The following is a 15452-nucleotide window of genomic DNA, read 5'->3' on the forward strand; positions in this document are numbered from 1 at the left end:
ACCGGTAATTTCTCTGACAGTCTTGAAAACTTCTAGCTTGGCCGGATCCATCTTAGGTGCTTTGGTGAACGTGTCCCTGTGAATAGGAATAACAACTGTGCCATGTATCTGTCATATTCGTGAATTGCACAATACAAAGGTTAGAAATGATCTATGATGTTTCTACAATTTCAAAAAAACTTAATTCGCTCACTACTTACCCATGGATAGATGTGTAGATAATAGCAATGTTCCCATTGATTTTGGTACAGTTTTTAAATGTGTCAATGTTGGTGGCATTAATTGACAGAATATTGGCAAGTTTTCCCATTCCAAGTCCATTGCAAACTGTGAAAATTAGTAACATATTAATAAAAACAAACGTGGCTACTAATTTCTTGCCACACAGAAAAGTTAGTTTGAGAAATCACAAGCCCAAAAAAAACAGAAGATTAGTGCAGTATATCAGATTAAAATACATTTTTATTCAAAATCGGAAAATCCTCTATTGGAAAATAAAATGGTATTGAACACAACCCTGCAGTGCATCTTTGGGGAATAACACTGGGGTGAACTTTACATGTTACAGAGAGGCACATTCATGCAGTATCATCGTGAACGCTATAATCCCTGCCATCAGAATGTATAGTAGGAGCTGTAGCAGTATCAACTACCTTTGGGGCACAGTCCATCACACTTCTTGCACTTCCTGACCCCTCCCTCGTCCACCTCGTATGTGTCACCACTGCACGTCCGAACGCACGCTCCATGGTCCGTCACCACATAGTTATCTGAGGGGAGAAAAACATCAAATATGATTATATTCTAAGAGTACACAATCAGCAATCATTAATCATATACATATGGTTCTAAAATCAAGTCAAATTAAAAACAATATTTAAAAAATCTACCAAGAGGTTGATTCCTTCAAAGGAATAAAACTAAGAGAATATATAATAAACCTATATAATGCAATTCAGGACAGTATTTTATGCATGCCAGAGTTTGAGTGCTGATTCTAACAGAAAATGGAGGCTGCTGCATTAGCACACCCTAAAACTACATCATTTTCTTTCCTCGCTTATGCAGTTTATGATTAAACTCAGTCTGACACAGACTGACTGACACTAACACCAGGCTAGAGGGACCATGTGGCCCCTTGTTCAAAATACCACATCTGAACGTTTCACATCACTGAGACTCATACAGTACCAGTCAAAAGTTTGGACACACCTACTCATTCAAGGGTTTTTCTTTATTTTTATTATTTTCTACATTGTAGAATAATAGTGAAGACATCAAAACTATGAAATAACAGTGTTAAAGTGTTAAATAAATTTAAATATATTTTAGTTTTTAGATTCTTAAAAGTAGCCAACCATTGCCTTGATGATAGCTTTGCACACTCTTGGCATTCTTTCAACCAGCTTCACCTGGAATGCTTTTCCAACATTCTTGAAGGAGTTCCCACATGCTGAGCACTTGTTGACTGCTTTTCCTTCACTCTGCAGTCCAACTCATCCCAAACCATCTCAATTGGGTTGAGGTCAGGTGATTGTGGAGGCCAGGTCATCTGATGCAGCACTCCATCACTCTCCTTCTTGGTAACATAGCCCTTACACAGCCTGGAGGTGTGTTGGGTCATTGTCCTGTTGAAAAACAATTGATAGTCCCACTAAGCGCAAACCAGATGGGATGGCGTATCGCTGCAGAATGCTGTGGTAGCCATGCTGGTCAAGTGTGCCTTGAATTCTAAATAAATAATTGACAGTGTCACCAGCAAAGCACCCCCACACCATCACACATCCCCCTCCATGCTTCACGGTGGGAACCACACATGCAGAGATCATCCGTTCTCCTACTCTGCGTCTCACAAAAACACTGCGGTTGGAAGCAAAAATCTCAAATTTGGACTCATCAGACCAAAGGACAGATTTCCACCAGTCTAATGTCCACCAAGTCTCTTTTTCTTATTGCTGTCCTTTAGTAGTGGTTTTGTTGCAGCAATTCGACCATGAAGGCCTGATTCACGCAGTCTCCTCTGAACAGTTGATGTTGAGATGTGTCTGTTACTTGAACTCTGAAGCATTTATTTGGCCTGCAATTTCTGAGGCGGGTAACTCTAATGAATTCTGGGTCTTCCTTTCCTGTGGGGTTCTCATGAGCCAGTTTCATCATAGCGCTTGATGGTTTTTGCCAGTGGTGTAAAGTACTTACTAAAGTAGTACTTTAAAGTATTTGTATTTTTTTTGGGGGGTATCTGACCTATTTATATTTTGACTACTTTTACTTCACTACATTCCTAAAGAAAATGATGTACTTTTTACTCCATAGTAATTATATATTTTTTTTTTCTCCCCTTGACACAAAGTACTTGTTACATTTTGAATTCTTAGCAGGACAGAAAATGGTCCAATTGCCACACTTATCAAGAGAACATCCCTGGTCATCCCTACTGCCTCTGATCTGGCGGACTCACTAAACACAAATGCTTTGTTTTTAAATTATGTCTGAGTGTTGGAGTGTGATCCTGGCTATTCCTTAATAAGGGATTTTTTTTAAAATTATTTGTACTTTTACTTTTTATACTTACAGTTGAAGTCCTACATTTTTCACTATTCCTGACATTTAATCCTAGTAAAAAATTACCTGTCTTAGGTAAGTTAGGATCACCACTTTATTTTAAGAATGTGAAATGTCAGTAGAGAGTGATTTGTTTCGGATTTTATGTATTTTATCACATTCCCAGTGGGTCAGAAGTTTACCATACACTCAATTAGCATTTGGTAGCATTGCCTTTAAAATTGTTTAACTTGGGTCAAACGTTGCCTTCCACAAGCTTCCCACAATGTTGGGTGAATTTTGGCCCATTCCTCCTGACAGAGCTGTCAGGTTTGTAGGCCTCCTTGCTCACACAAGCTTTTTCAGAAGCCATTTTTCTACAACTATGGAAGTATGCTTCGGGTCATTGTCCATTTGGAAGACCCATTTGCGACCAAGCTTTAACTTCCTGACTGATGTCTTGAGATGTTGCTTCAATATATCCACATAATTTTCCTTCCTTATGATGCCAAACAGTTCTATTTTTGTTTCATCAGACCAGAGGACATTTCTCCAAAAAGTACGATCTTTGTCCCCATGTGCAAACCGTAGTCAGTGGCTTCTTCCTTGCTGAGCAGCCTTTAAGGTTATGTCGATATAGTACTCGTTTTACTGTGGATATAGATATTTTTGTACCTGTTTCCTCCAGCATCTTCACAAAGTCCTTTGCTGTTGTTCTGGGATTGATTTACACTTTATTCTTTAGGAGACAGAACACGTCTCCTTCCTGAGCGGTATGACGGCTGCGTGGTGCCATGGTGTTTATACTTGCGTACTATTGTTTGTGCAGATGAACGTGGTACCTTCAGGCATTTGGAAAATGCTCCCAAGGATGAACCAGACTTGTGGAGGTCTACCATTTTTTTCCGCTGAGGTCTTGGCTGATTTCTTTTGATTTTCCCATGATGTCAAGCAAAGAGGCACTGAGTTTGAAGGTAGGCCTTGAAATACATCCACAGGTACACCTCCAATTGACTCAAATTATGTCAATTAGCCTATCAGAAGCTTCTAAAGCCATGCCATTTTCTGGACTTTTCCAAGCTGTTTAAAGGCACAGTCAACTTAGTGTATATAAACTTCTGACCCACTGGAATTGTGATACAGTGAATTATAAGTGAAATAATCTGTCTGTAAACACTTGTTGGGAAAATTACTTGTGTCATGCACAAAGTAGATGTCCTAACCGACTTGCCAAAACCATAGTTTGTTAACAAGAAATGTATGGAGTGGTTGAAAAACGAGTTTTAATGACTCCAACCTAAGTACACTGCTCAAAAAAATAAAGGGAACACTTAAACAACACAATGTAACTCCAAGTCAATCACACTTCTGTGAAATCAAACTGTCCACTTAGGAAGCAACACTGATTGACAATAAATTTCACATGCTGTTGTGCAAATGGAATAGACAGTAGGTTACAGTGGCCTGCTGGAGGTCATTTTGCAGGGCGCTGGCAGTGCACCTGCTTGCACAAAGGCGGAGGTAGCGGTCCTGCTGCTGGGTTGTTGCCCTCCTACGGCCTCCTCCACGTCTCCTGATGTACTGGCCTGTCTCCTGGTAGCGCCTCCATGCTCTGGACACTACGCTGACAGACACAGCAAACCTTTTTGCCACAGCTCGCATTGATGTGCCATCCTGGATGAACTGCACTACCTGAGCCACTTGTGCGGGTTGTAGACTCCGTCTCATGCTACCACTAGAGTGAGAGCACCGCCAGCGTTCAAAAGTGACCAAAACATCAGCCAGGAAGCATAGGAACTGAGAAGTGGTCTGTGGTCACCACCTGCAGAATCACTCCTTTTTTGGGGGTGTCTTGCTAATTGCCTATAATTTCCACCTTTTGTCTATTCCATTTGCACAACAGCATGTGAAATTTATTGTCAATCAGTGTTGCTTCCTAAGTGGACAGTTTGATTTCACAGAAGTGTGATTGACTTGGAGTTACATTGTGTTGTTTAAGTGTTCCCTTTATTTTTTTGAGCAGTGTATATGTAAACTACCGACTTCAACTGTAAGTATATTTTAGCAACTACATTTACTTTTGATACTTAAGTATATTTAAAACCAAATACTTTTAGACTTTTACTCAAGTAGTATTTTACTGGGCGACTTTCACTTTTACGTGAGTCATTTTCTATTAAGGTATCTTAACTTTTACTCAAGTATGACAATTGAGTACTTTTTCCACCACTGTTTTTTTGCAACTGCACTTGAAGAAACGTTCAGAGTTCTAGAAATGTTCCAGATTGACTGACCTTCATTTCTTAAAGTAATGATGGACTGTCATTTTTCTTTGCTTATTTGAGCTGTTCTTGCCATAATATGGACTTTTACCAAATAGGGCTATCTTCTGTATACCACCCCTACCTTGTCACAACACAACTGATTGGCTCAAATGCATTAAGAAGGACAGAAATTCCACAAATTAACGTTTAAATAAGGCACACCTGTTAATTGAAATGCATTCATGAAGCTGTTTGAGAGAATGCCAAGAGTGTGCAAAGCTGTCAAAGGCAAAGGGTAGATACTTTGAAGAATCACAAATATAAAATATATTTTGATTTGTTTAACACTTTTTTGGTTACTACATGATTCCAAATGTGTTATTTCATAGTTTTGATGTCATCACTATTATTCTACAATGTAGAAAATAGTAAAAATAAAGAAAAACCCTTGTCCAAACTTTTGACTGGTACTGTATGTGTTGTCTGTAGACTCGGTTGAAGCCCCCTCTGTGTACAAATTTTATAAACCAGGGCTTCCCAGTCCTGGTCCTGGAGGGCCAACACATGTTTTTGTTTCTACCTGGTAGTTAATTGCACTCATTGAGTAACTCAAGTTGAAGACATACCAGGGTACTGCAGGCTGCCATTAGTAACTAAATGATGATCCATATAACTTATTTTGTGTGTAATTGTAAAGCTCAAGGAGACACATCTGGTGTATTGGAAGCAATTATTGGTACCATGATTGTCTTCTAATATTTTATTTATTTACACGAAGATTGACCACGAAGATTGCCAATTTTCCGTTCACTATAATGGGGTTCCTGTTTTCTGCTAACAATGCCTGCTGTACCACAGTCAGCTTTGAACTTCTGTGGCTTCAATGAGACAGGGGAGTCGTTCTCCCCTGGTCCCAGGTCTGAATTACTCCATGATTAGGAGAGGATGAAAACCAGAAGTGTTTCGGCCCTCCAGCACCAGGATGGGGCAGCCATGTTCTAAACAATCCTTATATCATGTATCCTATACTGCAGCCTCATAGAGGAGGTAATTGGGGGACATGGAGGGGACACGAGGGCCATGGGGGTTTTCTTACGAGGACAAGTCTTGACGCAGGTGGCCCCGAAGTTGTACTTCCCGTCTGGGTTGTTGACCAATTGGTGAAGGTTGCGGTCATAGAGCAGGAGGCGGGGACACGAGTCTTTACACATCCCATCATCCTGAAAGTCACGGCAAGCCTACGACATCAAAGAAGGTTGTGTTTATTAGGCACCAAACGGAAGAAAACAGACTGACACCGGGAGGGACAACCTGAACTTGTCCATTATGAAATGCTTGTTTTCACTTTCCATTGCATTTTTTTTTTTTAAATGTCCTAATCACAGTGCTTGACTTGGACAAATACAGTGGGGGGAACAAGTATTTGATACACTGCCGATTTTGCAGGTTTTCCTACTTGCAAAGCATGTAGAGGTCTGTCATTTTTATCATAGGTACACTTCAACTGTGAGAGACGGAATCTAAAACAAAAATCCAGAAAATCACATTGTATGATTTTTAAGTAATTCATTTGCATTTTATTGCATGACATAAGTATTTGATCACCTACCAACCAGTAAGAATTCCGTCTCTCACAGACCTGTTAGTTTTTCTTTAAGAAGCCCTCCTGTTCTCCACTCATTACCTGTATTAACTGCACCTGTTTGAACTCGTTACCTGTATAAAAGACACCTGTCCACACACTCAATCAAACAGACTCCAACCTCTCCACAATGGCCAAGACCAGAGAGCTGTGTAAGGACATCAGGGATAAAATTGTAGACCTGCACAAGGCTGGGATGGGCTACAGGACAATAGGCAAGCAGCATGGTGAGAAGGCAACAACTGTTGGCGCAATTATTAGAAAATGGAAGAAGTTCAAGATGACGGTCAATCACCCTCGGTCTGGGGCTCCATGCAAGATCTCACCTCGTGGGGCATCAATGATCATGAGGACGGTGAGGGATCAGCCCAGAACTACACGGCAGGACCTGGTCAATGACCTGAAGAGAGCTGGGACCACAGTCACAAAGAAAACCATTAGTAACACACTACGCCGTCATGGATTAAAATCCTGCAGCGCACGCAAGGTCCCCCTGCTCAAGCCAGCGCATGTCCAGGCCCATCTGAAGTTTGCCAATGGCCATCTGGATGATCCAGAGGAGGAATGGGAGAAGGTCATGTGGTCTGATGAGACAAAAATAGAGCTTTTTGGTCTAAACTCCACTCGCCGTGTTTGGAGGAAGAAGAAGGAAGAGTACAAACCCAAGAACACCATCCCAACTGTGAAGCATGGAGGTGGAAACATCATTCTTTGGGGATGCTTTTCTGCAAAGGGGACAGGACGACTGCACCGTATTGAGGGGAGGATGGATGGGGCCATGTATCGCGAGATCTTGGCCAACAACCTCCTTCCCTCAGTAAGAGCATTGAAGATGGGTCGTAGCTGGGTCTTCCAGCATGACAACGACCCGAAACACACAGCCAGGGCAACTAAGGAGTGGCTCCGTAAGAAGCATCTCAAGGTCCTGGAGTGGCCAGTCTCCAGACCTGAACCCAATAGTAAATCTTTGGAGGGAGCTGAAAGTCTGTATTGCCCAGCGACAGCCCCGAAACCTGAAGGATCTGGAGAAAGTCTGTATGGAGGAGTGGGCCAAAATCCCTGCTGCAGTGTGTGCAAACCTGGTCAAGAACTACAGGAAACCTATGATCTCTGTAATTGCAAACAAAGGTTTCTGTACCAAATATTAAGTTCTGCTTTTCTGATGTATCAAATACTTATGTCATGCAATAAAATGTAAATTAATTACTTAAAAATCATACAATGTGATTTTCTGGATTTTTTTTCAGATTCTGACTCTCACAGTTGAAGTGTACCTCTGATAAAAAATTACAGACCTCTACATGCTTTGTAAGTAGGAAAACCTGCAAAATCGGCAGTGTATCAAATACTTGTTCTCCCCACTGTAGGTTTGGGTACTCATTTTGGTTGACGGTACCGGTTATATTTAGGTGCAGGAGCTACGCAATACTTTTGAGCTAATATTCTACAAAGAGGAACAGGAGCTCAAACAGTAGAACATTTGTGGTGCCGGTACTCAGCTCCTACTCAAGTAAAGTACGGCCTAATCATCAATTCAACCCAGCCTTCACTGACAGAGAGCACTAGGACCATATAACAGAGCCATATATACTCATGATAACACTGCATTTCTATTTCATGCCTTAGCTTAGCCAGAGAGGAATAGGTGACGCTGGCTTAGCTCCCAGCTGGGGACCCAGCCTGATTCTCAAGGCACTGTCAAAAAGCAGGGTTTAACCAGTGATATAATGGGTCACTGGATGCAAGAGCAACACAATTTGGTTTCAATCATAAAGTGGATAGAAAACACTGTTACGGGTGGGTGTATGGTTGGTCGTGAGCCAGTAAGTCACAAGGGAGCCTCATAAGAGAGAAATAATAATGTGTGAAATGCAATGTGGGTCTGTTTCCTTAAACCCCTGACTCTTGAGTGACGACACTGTTATTGGGTTAAGAAATAACTTGAAATAATGCATAATAGCTTGTGAGAGATGCAAGTGTCCTCCCTTATGGAGTCACTCATGGCCTCTCTCCCTATAACCTCTGACCCCAGTACAATGTGAAGGTGGCTTCAGTCTCTCTCTTCCTGGTAAAATCACATGACATGGTGAGGTAATAATCCTGACCCCAGTACAGTGTGTGAAGTTGGTGTGTCTGTCAGTCTCTCACCAGACAGTCTGGGTCCAGTACAGTGTGAAGGTGGGTTATGGTTAAGGTCTCTCACCAGACAGTCTGGGTCCAGTACAGTGTGAAGGTGTGTTATGGTTAAGGTCTCTCACCAGACAGTCTGGGTCCAGTACAGTGTGAAGGTGGGTTATGGTTAAGGTCTCTCACCAGACAGTCTGGGTCCAGTACAGTGTGAAGGTGGGTTATGGTTAAGGTCTCTCACCAGACAGTCTGAGTCCAGTACAGTGTGAAGGTGGGTTATGGTTAAGGTCTCTCACCAGACAGTCTGGGTCCAGTACAGTGTGAAGGTGTGTTATGGTTAAGGTCTCTCACCAGACAGTCTGGGTCCAGTACAGTGTGAAGGTGTGTTATGGTTAAGGTCTCTCACCAGACAGTCTGAGTCCAGTACAGTGTGAAGGTGTGTTATGGTTAAGGTCTCTCACCAGACAGTCTGGGTCCAGTACAGTGTGAAGGTGGGTTATGGTTAAGGTCTCTCACCAGACAGTCTGGGTCCAGTACAGTGTGAAGGTGGGTTATGGTTAAGGTCTCTCACCAGACAGTCTGGGTCCAGTACAGTGTGAAGGTGGGTTATGGTTAAGGTCTCTCACCAGACAGTCTGAGTCCAGTACAGTGTGAAGGTGGGTTATGGTTAAGGTCTCTCACCAGACAGTCTGGGTCCAGTACAGTGTGAAGGTGTGTTATGGTTAAGGTCTCTCACCAGACAGTCTGGGTCCAGTACAGTGTGAAGGTGTGTTATGGTTAAGGTCTCTCACCAGACAGTCTGAGTCCAGTACAGTGTGAAGGTGTGTTATGGTTAAGGTCTCTCACCAGACAGTCTGGGTCCAGTACAGTGTGAAGGTGTGTTATGGTTAAGGTCTCTCACCAGACAGTCTGGGTCCAGTACAGTGTGAAGGTGTGTTATGGTTAAGGTCTCTCACCAGACAGTCTGAGTCCAGTACAGTGTGAAGGTGGGTTATGGTTAAGGTCTCTCACCAGACAGTCTGGGTCCAGTACAGTGTGAAGGTGGGTTATGGTTAAGGTCTCTCACCAGACAGTCTGTAGGTCTGGGTCCAGTGCAGCCTGCAGCACAGTGTTCGTTGCAGCAGTCGATGGGGGACGGACCCTTACATCTCTTAGAGCACTGCTGGGCACAGTTCAGTTTCGTCACTATAAAAGGATTAGAAATGCCAAGTCAAATTTTATTTGTCACATGCTTCAAAAACAACAAGTGTAGACTAACAGTGAAATGCTGAGTTACGGCCCTTCCCAACAATGCAGAGAAATAAAATAGAAAAATAATAGAAAAGTAAAACACGTAGTCGATGTGCCGGAGTAAGAGGTAATTGAGATAAATATGTACATATACTGTAACTAGGAATTAAGTAACTAGGCAACAGGATAGATAATAAACAGTAGCAGAAGCATTTGTGATTGGTCAAAAAAAATTGTGCAAAAAGGGTCAATGCAGATAGTTGGCAGGGTAGCCTAGCGGTTAATAGCGTTAGGGCAGTACCCAAAAGGTTTCTGGTTTGAATCCCCGAGCCAACTAGGTGAAAAGTCTGTCAATGTGCCCTTGAGCAAGGCATTTAACCCTAATTGCTCCTGTAAGTCACGCTGGATAAGAGCGCCTGCTAAACAACTCAAATGTAACATGGTCTGGGTAGGTATTTAGTTAATTATTTAACTAAACTATTTTGGGGTTAGAAGCTGTTGGTTCCTTAGTTGGTGCATTGGTACTGCTTGCCGTGCGATAGCAGAGAAAACAGTCTATGAATTGAGTGGCTGGAGTCTTTGAACATTTTTCTGGCCTTCCTCTGACACTGCCTGGTATAGAGGTCCTGGATGGCAGGGAGCTCAGTCCCAGTGATGTAATGGACCGTATGCATTACCCTCTGTAGCGCCTTGCAGTTGTGTATGGTTTAAACTTGAAAGACTTACACGTCTGGCAGTGTTCTGGGCCGGGCGCCCAACAGGAACCATTGAAGCATCCAGGATCACATCTTTTACCTACAAAAACATAGATACAAATAAAAGTTTAGCAAAATCTTAACTTCCAAACCATTACTTTAATGTTTAATCAAATAAAGTTGGAATATTTGACAATTGAAAGTGAAACATTACGAAACTGTTGGCCAAACTTGTTGAAGCAGCTTCCTGTTAATATCTTACAACATGAACCAGTCTAGCCTCAAGGGTGTATAAAAACACAAAACCTTGAATGGGATTATGGTAGGTACATTTATGTGATGCAATGTTTGTGTTGTAACAGGAACTCCTTACACAGCCGATAGTTGCTGGGTTCAGGTAACTGCATGTTGGGTTTGCTGTTACTGTTTACAATGTCCAACCACTGGATGGTCTCCACGTTACACAGCTGGTTGTCTGAGAACTTCACTCCTCCTTTCAGGATCTCTGGAAATTGGAGAGAGACTTGTTTATTTTCAGGTGGAAGCTAAATATTGGTGTGAATTAATCAATGTAATAAAGCTGTGTAGATGAAATACAACAAACTACTGAATCTTCAGATCCAGATGCAAGCCTAACTTCAACCCTAACCTCAAGCCTAACCTCAGCTTCATGTCCATATCCTGGTTCAACCCTAAACCTAGCTTCATGTCCACATCCTGGTTCAAGCCTAACTGTAGCCTCAACCCTAACCCTAGCTTCATGTCCATATCCTGGTTCAACCCTAACCCTAGCTTCATGTCCACATCCTGGTTCAAGCCTAACTGTAGCCTCAACCCTAACCCTAGCTTCATGTCCATATCCTGGTTCAACCCTAAACCTCAACCCTAGCTTCATGTCCACATCTTGGTTCAACCCTAACCCTCAACCATAACCCTAGCTTCATGTCCATATCCTGGTTCAACCCTAAACCTAGCTTTGTGTCCACATCCTGGTTCAACCCCAACAGTAGCCTTAACCATAACCCTAGCTTCGTGTCCACATCCTGGTTCAACCCTAACCTTAGCTTTAACCGTAACCTTAGCTTTGTGTCCACATCCCGGGTTAACCCTAATCTTCAACCCTAACCCTATTTTATAGCTTATAACTAGGGCTTAGAGTTTCCCTGGTTTGGCTCTAGTATCTGAGAAGTCCCACAGTGACTAGTCATTACGAGGCTGGGTATAGACCTGCCTGGACAGAGCAGGGACAGGCCTATAGACTGACCTGTGAGGCTGGTCAGAGGCAGCTCAGTGGTGCCTGCTCGCATGGACTTGTTATAGTTCAGCACCACAGCCAGGGCAAAGCCATTGTCATAGAGAGTGTGGCCTCGGATGATGCGCAGGTTGTCCAGGGGAATCCTGTTGGCTGTGTTGAGGGCAATCAGAACGTAGCCACCCACCTCCTGGATGGACTGGAGGCAAACAAGGAAAGGTTTAACTGGAATTCACATGCTATGCCAGGGGTGAACAACTCCACACCTACAGGGTCCAGCTCCAGTCCTGCTGGTTTTCGCATCAGCCTGTCTATATCCTCATAGCTAGACAAGGTTCCCACAAGGGTACTTCCAGTAACGCACTGATGCTATTCAGCGTTATAAACTCAACCTAAGACAATTTCAACTGAAGCAACAAGGCTCTAATAAGGCTTCAAGTGTTTGACAGCTTGCTCGTTTTCAATGACATTGGACCATGTCCGTTAGGGAGGCATGATATATCGGTGACCATATCGGAATTGGACGATATTAGCTAAAAAGGCCAACATCAGTATCGGCCCGATGTCTAGTTTAACACCGATGTGCAAAACCGATGTCAATGCTGACGTGCATACCTATTTAACGTAGGTACCTGACGTAAGACGCCACGTAAAATTTTGCGCTACACGTGCAACACAGCATTCCTAAACTAGCCCACAATGTCTGCTGTGTGGATCGAGCAGTCATTTGAAAGAGTAACAACATTTCAGCAAGACAACTTAAAGGCGAAGTCCATTAATGCCAAGATAATGGAATTCATTACCATTGACAATCAACCGTTCTCTGTCATCGGTGATGTTGGCTTTCACCGACTGGTCAAGCACCGGTACACACTACCAAGTGCGCTATTTTTCAGATGTTGCCATACCGGAGTTACACAGTAATAGTGCCACTGCTATTAGCTTCATGACTAACATTTGGACCACCAATGTCAGCCCCATGAGCATGCCGAGTCTGACAGCACAGTGGGTTGACGAGGATCTCCTACTGAGGAAAGCCGTATTGCATGCTCAAGAATGTGCTGGTTCTCATACCGCTGCTGCCATTTCAATGGCATTTGACAATATGTTTGAAACATGAACACACTAGCTAGCTCCATTCAATCAACTGACTCGAGAAATAAGCTCATCAACTGCACCTGCAGCAGACGTGATACCCTCTGTCATGGCATTGAAACGCCTTCTCAACAAAACTGCCGACACAGGCTGTGAACAAGCGACTCGGTGGCATTCTCTCTACTATGTCGCCACCATGCTCGATGCTATGTACAAGGACCGCTACTTCGATGCAGACAAGAAACAGGGTTTACGTGAAATGTTACATACACAGCTGGACAAGATGGAAACAGACACAGTGACAGTGCGCACCGAGGAATAGAGGCCACGGACAGACAGAGCTGAAACTGCACATGCATGATGAAATCCTGGTTGAGAATGAACGGCTGAACAACGAAACAGCACAGCAAGTAAGTGAAAGAAATAGGTTTGATTATGTTTTACTGGTAATGGGGACATAAGTAAATGCCAACAAAATAACTTTTTGGTCAGTGTGTGTGTGTGTGTGTGTGTGTGTGTGTGTGTGTGTGTGTGTGTGTGTGTGTGTGTGTGTGTGTGTGTGTAACCTTTAACTAGGCAAGTCAGTTGAGAATAAATTCTTATTTATAATGACGGCCTACCCCGGCCAACGCTGGGCAAATTGTGCACCGCCCTATGGGACTCCCAATCACAGCCAATGTGATACAGCCTGGATTCGAACCAGGGACTGTAGTGACGCCTCTTGCACTGAGATGCAGTGCCTTCGACCGCTGTGTCCATGTGTGTGTTAATTATTTAACTGTACTAGAATGCTTAAAAGACCACAAAAAAATGTAATATCGGTTATCGGTTTCGCTTTATTTATTTTTTGAAAAAATGAAATATCGATGAAAAAAATAAATAAATAAATATCGATGCATCACTAATGTCTGTAGGTTAAAGCAAGCTTGTAAGGTGTTTTAAGCAGCTGTTATGTACATGTTTTTATCCAGTATTGCTTTCTCCAGACAAATGTGTTCCTGACCTGTAGCCTGCTATCTCTTATGGTCATTGTCCATAGGACTTGGCAAGACAGCACAAACAGATCTGGTACCAGGCTAGCATTCCTTTATCTTACCCTGAGGAAAGACAGATCATGGTAGTCCTCCATGTATGTGACCTCCAGGTTCTCCAGGACCACAGTGCAGTTGCTGTAGGTCTTGACCATGTTCAGGTAGTGGTCCTCTTTTGACCCAAGCAGGCTGAACCGGTTAGTGACGCCCTGGCACACTGTGGATGAAGAGTGAGGAGATGATGATCCAGGAAAGTAGATGAGAACATCAGAGCGTAAACTTGAATTTCACAAGGAACATTTAGAGTTAGTAGGCCCACTGATATAAAAAAGAAGTTGGTGAGGTGGCCAGAACAAATATGCCCGTTGTCAAAATATTGCTGCCTTGATCTACACTGAGTGTACAAAACATTAGTAACACCTGCTCATTCCATGACAGACCGACCAGGTGAATCCAGGTGAAAGCTATGATCCCTTATTGATGTCACTTGTTAAATCCACTTCAAATCAGTGAAGGGAAGAAGACAGGTTAAAGAAGGATTTTTGAGCCTTGAGACAATTGAGACATGGATTGTGTATGTGTGCCATTCAGGGGCTAAATAGGAAAGACAAAATATTGAAGTGCCTTTGACCGGGGTATGGTAGTAGGTGCCAGGTGTACCGGTTTGAGTGTGTCAAGAACTGAAAAGCTGCTGGGTTCTTCACGCTCAACAGTTTTCCGTGTGTTTCAAGAATGGTCCCCAAAGGACATCACCCAAAGGACATCTAGCCAACTTGACAACTGTGGGAAGCATTAGAGTCAACATGGGCCAGCATCCCTGTGGAACGTTTGACACCTTGTAGAGTCCATGCCCTGATGAATTGAGTCTGTTCTGAGGGCAAAAGGGGTGCAACCCAATATTAGGAAGGTGTTCCTAATGTTTTGTACACTCAGTGTAGACAGTAAATATCTAAGCTACCAAGCCCACATACATGGATAGTGCTAATCCTCATGCAGTCTCTGCTCAAATTCATATTGGCATACCCAACACAACAAAGGACACCCACTCTGTTTCTCTTTGGCTTCTCTTAGGTATCACAGATGTTTATTATATTTGTTTGTAAGTGTGCACAGTCATCATTTGGCTCATTCAGATGCATTAAATAGCTGATCTGGATTCAATCTACAATGGGAACTCGATCCCTACAATGCTAGTGCTTACTCATGAGTCGCAGTGAGCTCTGAGCTGGCTGGCTGTATTTATCTTGGCTCAGACTCTTTCCACTGCTATTCAGGCTAGTTAAAACAAACGCCTAACAACTCTGCGCCATGTCATCTCTGCAGAAATGTTGGAGCTAATATTCACACACACACACACACACATACACACACACACGTTATTCATGGGGTTTATTATCTATTCCACTCACCTCCCTGTCACTAGGAAGAATAATGGCAGCATTAACGTTAATCGGTCCATGAATACTGCATCTTCTGATGTTTAGACAGGTTTTCCAGTTAGACAACAAAGATTATTTAAGGAATTCCTGGAAATCAAAGCCGGAGACATTTTGCTTGATAACTCCCATTCTTGGC

General features: G+C 42.9%; 1 protein-coding gene across 1 annotated transcript in view; it reads right to left on the reverse strand.

Moving 5' to 3' along the window:
- Positions 1-15452, reverse strand: part of LOC129813767 (epidermal growth factor receptor-like) — a 106365-nt gene that overhangs the window by 34747 nt on the left and 56166 nt on the right. The window contains exons 2-10 of the mRNA XM_055866273.1: positions 13943-14094; positions 11764-11950; positions 10873-11004; positions 10531-10599; positions 9641-9759; positions 5902-6043; positions 654-770; positions 201-327; positions 3-76 (exon numbers count right to left, since the gene is read on the reverse strand). Coding sequence (XP_055722248.1) covers positions 3-76; positions 201-327; positions 654-770; positions 5902-6043; positions 9641-9759; positions 10531-10599; positions 10873-11004; positions 11764-11950; positions 13943-14094 — 1119 coding nt within the window. The remainder of the gene's footprint in view (positions 1-2; positions 77-200; positions 328-653; positions 771-5901; positions 6044-9640; positions 9760-10530; positions 10600-10872; positions 11005-11763; positions 11951-13942; positions 14095-15452) is intronic.

Source organism: Salvelinus fontinalis, chromosome 17, assembly GCF_029448725.1.
Source record: "Salvelinus fontinalis isolate EN_2023a chromosome 17, ASM2944872v1, whole genome shotgun sequence".
In the NCBI taxonomy this organism is placed as follows: Eukaryota; Metazoa; Chordata; class Actinopteri; order Salmoniformes; family Salmonidae; genus Salvelinus; species Salvelinus fontinalis.